The following is a 10,473-nucleotide window of genomic DNA, read 5'->3' on the forward strand; positions in this document are numbered from 1 at the left end:
CGTTAGTTTTACCATGTCAAGTTAGACATGCCCAAGTCATATTGGTTAATTTTATCTTACATCGGAAGTGACCAAGTCATCTTTATTGCATTTTTGTTAGTGTACCATAAGAGTTATTTTATTATTAACTAAAGTATTTGCCTCTAGATGACTAACCCTCGAAACATAAAACCTTCAAAACTGTGTAGTTATCATGTTCGATTTTATAGGCACTTCTAAAACTTTACACTTCATTTTCTCGAAACTACCTAAACATGACTTGGTCACTTTTGGCAGTATGCCGACGATATATGTGTGATGTTACATGGAATAGTTTATACTATCAAACTGGAAAATAAATTGAAACAAATATAATGATTTTGTTTATTTTTTCTACATCATTAAATGATAAATTTCTAATATTGACAACAATAGTTAACAATCTTACACATCTACATGTTTATACAACTTCTAAACTTACATGTTCATATTATACATTTTTACAACTATTTGGGATCATGAGGCAACTTAAATCCAACCATTTTAGCAGTATCTGACACTGTTCTCTCACCCTTTCCATGATATTCTTGTTGAATCTCATCACTCAATCTAGTGCTCTTCAAGTAGCACAAATAAGTCTTTGCCATGAACTCCATTTCTTGTCTAGCTTTACACAGTTGCTCATCTGTAGTTTTGTATTTTCTGAACTGACTTATCACATACTGCAGCATCAGGTTATTCTTTAAGTTACCTTCAGGCAAGACATATCTTAGTTCGCTAATGATTTGCCTTATTGTGCAGATTTTTGACGTCATGTTTTCAACACTCTGAAGAAATAACCAAGCATTAGTTCATTAAATCATATTTATTTAAAAAGTCTTAAATATCTAAACTATTCACAGCTTTTGTAATAAATTCTACATCATTCTGTTTATAACCAGGTTCTTGATTATCCTTCCATACATCTGGACAGACTAAATTCATTTTAGGAAAAACATGCACAGCAATGTCACTGAATACCTCATAATACTTAAATGTATTTATGATGGCAACTTCAAAAACGTAGGGTAAAATTTTTGTTATATAATTTGCACAATCTGCCACATGTCTAGTGGAACTTGATTCTATAATCTTGTTAAAACTGTTAGCCACAACAACACAATGACCTAGGTTAAGACCCCAGTTAGCCCAAATTAGGTTATTGGTTAATTGTTTAGAACAGTGAGGCATATAAAACAAAACTGTTTTATTGCTATTTATTGAGTATTTTCCTTCCAAGTTTTCATTTAAAATCTCAATTTCAAATGAACGCAATATATCTTTGTCTGTTTCACTAAAAATAGGATCATATACCGCAATTTTTGAGCCAAATTGATCACTCAAATTTAAGAGCACTGCCAATTGGAATCTTGATATCAAACACTCACCAATTCTGCCCAATCCTAAACAAATTATTTCAGATATTCGGGGATTGCCTAAACTCTCCAATCCTTCTTTGAGCGATGCTTTTACAGAAGCATACAAATCTGTGGTGAAAATTTCAGCTTTAGCTATGGAAATCCGTCTAAAAGTAGGGTTATATTTATATATGTGTCAACTTATACAACTTACTTAACTTACCTAACAGCTTCTCCTAAATCAATATCTGATTCCGTAGAGGAATTGTTAAGTTTAAGAATACCCTTCTTATTAGGAGTACGTCGTTTTCGTTTATATGATACAGTTTTAAATTCAGAATCGCTATTTTCGTTCATGTCAAAAATTCCTCAATTTCTGTGCTGTTGTTCATGTCAATAAAATGTCACAATTATCAACTTTTTGAATAAATATTTATTAAAGATACTACACTTTTAAGTTTGATCTAATTGTAAATTTTAAATATATATAACTACAAAGATTTTAATAATAACTTTATTCGAGTTAACACTTAACATTGATAATTTAAAACAAGTATTACATCTACATAACTGGTTGCATAATTAAAACGCGTTCAATCAGCATTTTTATTTAATATAAACAATCAAAAAATGTAACTCAGATATTATTTGTATAAATGTTTACTGAATAAAATAGCATAAATTTAATCAATTATGTGAATATTGTCCATAGTTTATTTAGTAAATATTTTTTTTGATTAGTTACTCATTCATATAAAACATCTAGTGTATAACTGGTTGCATAAAGGTAATGATAAATTTATAAAAATACAAATTATCAAAAATATTCAAAATAAAAAAAATCCATAACTTTTAATAAACAGCCTTGTTGAACATTACTAGCTACCTATTTACATTTATAAAGCGTATAAAGTTGTACTCTGTATAACACAACATTCATAAAAGCTAAAATTACGCTGGTAATGTGGTTCTATTTGAATATTCCCAGGATCCTTCATCTTGCGGTGCAGTCGGTTGAACAGGATGATACTTTATTACTCCATTTCTTCGTACGACTGTGTGATTCATAGCCAATTTGTTTCTTCTCCAAGCTAATATGGCTAACACTGAAAAGCCAATAACTATTTCGAAGCATATTAAAGATACCAAAATTATACTGGCTGTGTAGCTCTCCATCAAGAGTTTAACGCATATTCCGGTAATCACCACTATGAGAATAGTTATGATGGTGAATATCACTAACCATAGGCTACATTTATCTGCAAACCACATATTTTAAATTAACAAAAATATACTAGTATTACACATTTCAATTGTACAATATACCAAAATAAAATGCAATATGATTTATAAAAAAGCGATCAGTAATGGGATGTGCAGCAAAAATAGGAGGTACAATATAAAAAGCTGAACAAATATCGGAGAAAACGAAAATATATCTGACAAACCGCCGATTATCGTTCTGTGAACTACTTGTTCCATGTTTTTGATAAATTTTTGATCATTTATGGTTTACAATTTACACTATTCTGATACATTCTATTCATAGAGTGATATAAGATCCTGTACATTTAGTTTTCAGTTAGCTATTTACATTTACAACAGTTGTTTAGGAATAGCAATAGATAAGATGAAATTTTTGATGACGCTATAAAACTATTCGAAAAAGAGCAACAGATAAGACTGTTTTATTCTAAGCTGACTACGATAACAGCATAAATCTGTATCTATATCACAAACATAAATATTTCTGCATATCACATACGGACTTTCATTATTTTACCTTTCGTATATAAATTCATCCAGCCTTATCACAAGAGATATATTTATAAATGACTCACACACTTGTACTTGCACGCGTAGGTAAATTATCACTAAAAAAAAATGCAAATAATATTCGTCCTTACCAGTTACTGTAGTTGTAGTAGTAATGCCAGTTACAACTTTGTTATGATTAGTATTGACCTTCGTTTTAACCACCGCCATCGTCAATTTACTTTATTAACTTATTGTCGTCTACGAGCGATGCGCTATTATCGTATATTTGTGACACATCTTGGTACCTATTCGCTACAAAATAATATAACCCACTTTGGATTAAGTAAATAATAAACAGATAAGAGTTCAGATTCTATTTGCGGGGACTGTAATGAATGATTAAGTAAGCTGCATGATAGTGAACGAGTTTGCACACTTTGCAAGACTGAAAATAAAAATTTACGCCCCTGTATGCCGCTTTATTACAAAATATACACCCTCTATATAAAGAAGGAATATATAAATAATTATTCATTTTACAGAATAAAGTAAACAGTTTGTTCTAGTTTTCAAATTAAGTTGAACAGAAATCATTGACGAATATTCCTATACAGGGTGAACTTCAAAAGAAAATTACGATTTCCTCAAATTATTAAATGTACAACCCTATATTTTATTGTTTCAAAAGGTTGCATTTATGATACTCTTTAATTTTTATGAAATATTCCCTATAAACTATTCCCTATATCCCTAAACTCGGTACTCAAACTCGAAAAAATGGTGCTTTATTAAGGGTAAACGTAGTAAGCCAGAATGGTTTGACTCATTACCTCCAGGTGCTGTTGTTTATGATGAATATTGAAACTTTTTCAGTTTGGCTTTAACACTTTGCAAAATTTAAGACTGCTGGTCCGTGCATTATCATATTTGATGGTGCAAGATGTCGCTTAGATCACACTATTGTAGAAACTGCCGAAAGCTACGAAATCACTTTATACTGTTTCGTAGTAATACTTCTCACGAGCTCCAACCAATAGACAAAGCTGTATTTAGAACTTTTGAATATTACTGAGATGATGAAGTTATGAAACATTATTCTATCAATAGGGATCGTGTTTTTACCAAACAGAGATTTGGGACAACTTTTTTCGACTGTTTGGGACAAAACAATGACACCGTCTAATATAAACTCGGGGTTTTCTTCAACAGGAATTTATCCATTCAACCCAGAAGCTATCCCAGAGATAGCGCTTGCTCCTAGTACTATCACGTACCAACATCAGGAAGATAAAGATAATTTGCCATTGTCAGAAACTAACGTTGGTAATAAAGCAGATGATTGTATCCCGTCAACTTCAGGCATGCTTCTTCTTCTTCCTATGCCGTCCCCATTAACGAAGGTTGGCGACCACATTTTTAAAAGCTTCTCTGTCTTTTGCAACGTGGAATAATTCGTCTACAGTCATGTTTGTCCAGTCTCGAATATTTCTCAGCCATGACTTCCTCTTTCTACCTATTCCCTTTTTGCCATCGACTCTACCCTGCATGATGACCTGCAGAAGACTATATTTATTATTTCTCAGTATGTGTCCAAGGTATGCAGTCTTGGGTACTTTTATTGTTCTCAACAATTTTTTGTCTCGACCCATCCTTCTCAGCACTTCTTCATTGGTGACCCTATCAGTCCATGGAATTCTCAACATTCTCCGGTATATCCAAAGTTCAAAGGCTTCAATTTTCTTAACTATTTGCGCTTTTGTGTCCATGTTTCTACTCCGTACAATAGTTGCGACCAGATGTAACATTCAACAAACCTCAGTCTCAGCGCAGTATTCAGATTTTTGTCACAGAACAATTGCTTGAATTTAACTGAACTTAATTGAACTTCGGGCATGCAACAAACAGATTACCGTTGTCATTCTACTTTGGGATTACAATCGAAAAATAGCTCAAAAGAAGTATGTCTGGACACTGATAATAGCAACTCTTGTCGTCCCTCCAGTTCGGGTATTCAATCGAAAAATCGTCCGAAAAAATCCTTTTTAGACACTGACAGCAACTCTGACTCATCCTTTAGTTTGCATGACTCTAACAGCGATGAAGTTATTAATTCAGAAGACGATCAGAGTGATTTCTCAAACATCCACAATACTTCATTCACAAGTATGCTCGAAACTCCTGAAAATGCAGCAATCAAGAATAATAACAAAAAGCCAAGAAAACTAGCTATCAATAGTCGAGCTTAAGTTGTTACGAAAGATTTATTCGGTAGCTGCATTAGAATAAGCGATTCAGAAAATATTGAAGCCAACACGCTTACTGCAGGTGGTAAAAAAGTCTCGTCAACGCTTCGAAAATTACCCAATCCAACAGAACAATTGAAGTCCTTGCCTGCTAAGAAAAAGAGAATCAAAAAACAAGAATCTTGGTTTTGCAAATTATGCAAAGAAGACAGAATGGTAGATATGAGCCTATGTAGCACTTATGTCCACGAAGAGTGTATGGGTCTCACAGCCAAAGACAAAATTGATACATTCTTATGCCCTGATTGTGAAAAATAAAATAATATTAAGTTTTTGTACTGTATTTGCTTAACATTTAACAAAACTGTTAAAAATACTGAAACTATTTTATTGTTTTATGGGTTAAGTTTCATAGTTAGAGATACAAATTTACTTATTGTAGAGTGGCCATATTGCCGACACCATGTTGGTAATAGGGCCAATAGCAGTATTTTTTCAGTACGTCATAAATATCGTATTTTTATCAATTTTTGAAATATTACAAAACAAATATATATTTAGATAACCCATATAACTGTAATAACAGTTACTTTTTAAGACATCTTCTTCGTCTTTGTGTGCCGTGCTTGTATTCAAGCGTTGGCTATCGTCATATTGACAAGCTGATGAAATGATTCTCGGTCGGCAGCTAGATGAAACAGTTCCTCGACCGTTCGACCTGTCCATTATCTAATGTTACGCAGCCAGGACAGTTGTTTTCTTCCGACCCAACGTTTTCCTTCGATTTTGCCCTGAATGATTAACCGGAGTAAGCGATATTTAGGTCCTCTCATTATATGACCGAAGTATTGGACCTTTCTCATTTTGATGATGTTGATCAATGCCCGCTCTTTGTGCACGGTCTCTAGCACGCGTTCGTTAGATATGTGTGCTGTCCACGGGATTCTGAGCATGCGACGGTAACACCATAACTCAAACGCTTCTAAGACATATTGACGTGACAACGTCTTAAATTAGGTTGTGGCTCGGAGTCACTCATGAAAAAGTGTAACGCCCGCTCACGTCTGTTACGATGAGTCACCGAACGAGAGAGAGGCCCGCCGGACCGGCGAATGCCTTGCGTCTCTCTCCCACTCAAACATGATCGGTCCATTGGGCGCGCAGCACTAGAGAATTAGGCGCGTTGAATCGGTGCGTGCTTGTGTCTCTGTCTTTCTCGAGCGTTCTTGGCGTTGGAAAACCGAGAAAGCGTCATAATACAAGTTCATACGTGTGGTTTACATGTACAATGTTTTAGTAAACAAAATATATTTCTATAGTTAAAATTTGTGCAATTCTTATTTTCATTCAATTCCTTGTTCCTATTGTGCAATTTAATAATATTCATATCAATAAATATTCTACCGAGAAAAAGACGTTGGCACGTAAAATCTTCGCCCGTAAAACCGACTTTACAGGCAACCGATTTTTTTTAAGACTCTTTTAAGACATATTTGCCCACAAATATAGACAAATGTTCTTAAGGTGGCCATATTACCTGCACATAACTTATATCGATTCAATGTTGTATTTTTGTGAAATATAGCCTTATCTCCAAATAGCACATAATCGAAAAAAAAAGGTTGCTATGCACTTGCTGCTGAGACCACTGACAACAACTAATCTGCGATAAATATCATCGACTAACAATTATTGATGTACTTTGATAAAATGAAAGGCAAATATCGAGCACAGTTTTATTAATTAAATCTTGCCCAAGTACTTTCGCTTTCTAGAGCATCTTCAGGGGCATTTCGTCAATTTTGGGCTATCCAACAATCGCAGAATGTCATAAACATAAAATTGTATATAACACTACACTAAACAAGGACAAACAGTTTAAAATTATTTAAAAAATAGTCGAAGCTACATTCTGGTCGGCAACAGGAGAGAGAATGATTCTCTCTCCTTTTTACCCTCATCCTTTTTAGGGTGTAGTAGTTGTATATAAGTACCTATTTTTTATAGTAGTGTAGTGAAGCGGTACTTTAAATTAAAATGAGTAATTTGGAAGAAAATAAAATGCAATCGAAACGTAGAGTATTATCTCCAGAAGAACGGCGTTTAGTTCTGAAAGTCGAAAGTTATTTCAATTTGGAAAAAAATAATATGGGTCCATTGACATCTGTTATGGCAGTTCAGAAACGCACGAGTGATGCTTGCGGTATCTCAAAGAGGAGGTTACGAAGAATTAATAACATGAGTGAGGATGAAATAAATAAAGTAAGCAAGAGAAATCGTCGACATCCAAAAAATTTAGATCTGCATCAGTCAATTAAACTGGCAATTAAAAATATTGTATATAATATGTATAAAGCCAAAGAACACGTAACAATTAGTGCTGTGTTACAAAAAATAAAAGACAAGAAACTGGGTGATATTAGTTTAACTAAGTTTAAGTTTGTGGAGAGTTCTGAAGCATTTAGGTTTTCGATATAAAAAGACAAATAATAGACAAGCATTGTGTGAACTCCCTAATGTTGTTTCAAAACGGTGGCATTTTTTAAGAAAATACATGAACAATAAAACATCTGATAGTCCATAATAGTGTTTGATAATGCATCCTACCACTCAAGAGTAGAAAAGATATTTCCTTTAAGCAGCTGGACAAAAGAAGAAATAAAGTTGTGGTTGACAGAAAAGAAAATTTATCACAGTGGCATATTTTTAAAAGTCGATTTATTTCAAAGGTGTGGAGAGCACAAAATTCGAAAGAAATTTGTTACTGACCAAATGGCTCTTAAATATGGCCATGAAGTTCTTCGACTTCCGCCCTACCATTGCCACTATAATGCAATTGAGTTAGTTTGGGGTATAGTCAAAATTTTTTATGATAAACATGCATCCAAAACAACAGATGACGCTAGCGTTCTTAGTTTATGGAAAAAATCGCTAGAGCAAATAAAGGCAGAACAATGACAAAATTGTATTAGACATACGGAAGACATAATCGTTCAGTCTTTTCAAACCGAGCGAGTTATAGATGAGGTTCGGCCTCTAATTATTCGGATAGACATTTCAGATAGTGACGACTCTGATAGTGAAATATCAGAGAGTGAATAGGACAAATCGTTTGCTAAAAAAAAAGTAACAAAAAAGTATTTCGGGAATTCAATTCGGACTTTGTGGTGTGTTTTAGTTAAACGATAAAGTACCTTCGGTCTAATTACTGGACTGCATACTCTCAATAGCTTTGGTATTAATTACTGGACTACATCGCACCCTCAGTGCAAGACTGCAGTAACTCAAAATTTTATGAAAATGAAATAATCATGGAATTCGATTGTAAACATGCATATCTATCCCCTGTAAAACTTTAGTAACTTTCAAATGCTTAACCGGCCAAATATTACAACAACAGTTTAACTATTTTGAGTTTTTGTACATAAGTTCCGTGCAAAACTGTTGTAATTCTAATATAGCAGTTACAACAGTTTTGCACGGAACAAAGGCACGAAAAAGTAACATTTGTTATTTTAATATCTATATCTGTGATGTTTAATTTTAATATACAGCGTGTCTACGTAATCCATTAACGGTCGAGACACTAAACAAAGGTTATTCATGTAACTTTTATGTCCTTTGTGTGACATTATATTTTTCATAAAATGTGTGCGATGTCATTTGACCATTTATTTATTAGATTGGATTAGAAACACATAAATTAAGACTAATTATTTACAGCTAAAAAGTATTTTTTTCTTATGAAAGGCAAAACAGTTATCTTAAAACTTGTGTATTAACAATACTGACAGGTTAAAAATATCTATTCTCAGAAAACTTGTTCTATAAAAATTAAATCCCAAATTGTATTAAATCTTCATGTAACCTTTCGGGCGATTGTCTTATCATATTGTCCCCCCGTAATTCCCAACTTTTACTAAGGTACTGAATTTCAATCCTTTTGTTAATCACTGTACTCAAGGTAGCCTGATTTGCATTTTTATTTCTATAATCTTTTTGTTTTGAATTTAAATAAAAATATTGACACTTTTACTAGCAGAAAATCTGTCACTTCTTACAATATTCTCCGTGCTAAAGTGTTGTAACTTTAAAATTCTAATACTAAATGTGTAGTGATTAACAATTTTCTCCGTGCAAAAGTGTTGCAACTTTGAAATCCCTAATTTTTTTAGCATTAATATTATTTTATTTAAATTTCTATTTTTGGTTAATGTAATATAGTCTGAAAAGCATGCAAAATCATAATTAAATGTTAATTTTTCTTAAAAATTGTGTCTTATTTCACTGATACTAGCACGAAAATAAACAAAATCATCTTTATCTCGAAACTTACTTATTCTGACTTACTGCAGTCTTGCACTGAGGGTGCGACATGTGTTTAAACCTTTTGCTTTGCTGAAAACTCGGAAGTGATTTAGTGCCAATTTGTTTCAAGGTTATATTTAATACAGTGTCTGCAGAAAGTAAAGTCTTGGATGTATTTTATTCAAATTTGAACATACCAGCAACTTGGCAAGTATTTTTCAATTTTACTGCATGCAAAACCATTCGTATAATTTTCACTCTACGCAAAATGGAGATTTACAGAGATCTTGATGAACATTAGATGTCGACAAATAATTTTGAGTATTCGAAATATTCCGTCCCACTTCTTTAAACACGCCCTGTATATACATATTATATTCATTTTATTTGCCTTTGATACAGTGAAATCCAATATTATTACTGAACATAAAATACAGGAAATTAAATATTTTTACTTTTCAAGCGATCGGAATTAAATATTAACGCCCCACTGATCATATCTTAATTGCATATCGGCCGTCATAGGGTAAAAGGACTAGCAGATCTTTAGAACACAATTTTTGTTCAAAATTAAGTAACAATAACATCATATTACCTGTTTACTACGCTTTTTAACTTTCTGTCTAATTTTCTTTCACAATAGCTTCAGAACTGGACTAAAAATAACACTGAATGTCATACAATTATCGCATTAAAACAATTCATTCAATACTTGGCGCTGTACAATTGCCTACTGTTAATGTTAAAAATAATGAAGTCAGAACTGAACATTTTAACTTTGTCTATAA

At 32.8% G+C, this 10,473-nt stretch overlaps 3 protein-coding genes across 4 annotated transcripts; all 3 read right to left on the reverse strand.

The window, feature by feature from the left end:
- Positions 1–349: 349 nt before the first annotated feature.
- Positions 350–1,784, reverse strand: LOC140440344 (protein FMC1 homolog). 2 transcript variants are annotated; one of them, XM_072530791.1, is made up of 3 exons: positions 1,600–1,784; positions 1,407–1,543; positions 664–806 (listed from the first exon to the last, which is right to left on the reverse strand). In XM_072530791.1, exons 1-3 carry the CDS (start codon positions 1,731–1,733, stop codon positions 799–801), a joined length of 279 nt encoding a protein of 92 aa, XP_072386892.1. In that variant the 5' UTR covers positions 1,734–1,784; the 3' UTR covers positions 664–798. The 2 variants fall into 2 exon arrangements, with proteins under 2 accessions (XP_072386891.1, XP_072386892.1); XM_072530790.1 differs by lacking the exon at positions 1,600–1,784 and having other exon boundaries at positions 350–806.
- On the reverse strand, positions 825–1,401 carry LOC140438040 (SRR1-like protein; the record flags this gene model as incomplete). Its single annotated transcript, XM_072527754.1, has 1 exon — positions 825–1,401. A coding segment is annotated over one exon (543 nt), but the record flags the coding sequence as incomplete, so codon positions are not given.
- A 425-nt stretch (positions 1,785–2,209) lies between the features above and the next one.
- On the reverse strand, positions 2,210–10,473 carry LOC140440343 (uncharacterized). The gene is made up of 3 exons (XM_072530789.1): positions 10,281–10,473; positions 3,284–3,446; positions 2,210–2,635 (listed from the first exon to the last, which is right to left on the reverse strand). The coding sequence occupies exons 2-3, from the start codon at positions 3,360–3,362 to the stop codon at positions 2,328–2,330; spliced, it is 387 nt and encodes a 128-aa protein (XP_072386890.1). The 5' UTR covers positions 3,363–3,446; positions 10,281–10,473; the 3' UTR covers positions 2,210–2,327.

The sequence above is a fragment of the Diabrotica undecimpunctata genome, chromosome 4 (assembly GCF_040954645.1).
Source record: "Diabrotica undecimpunctata isolate CICGRU chromosome 4, icDiaUnde3, whole genome shotgun sequence".
Taxonomy (NCBI): domain Eukaryota; kingdom Metazoa; phylum Arthropoda; class Insecta; order Coleoptera; family Chrysomelidae; genus Diabrotica; species Diabrotica undecimpunctata.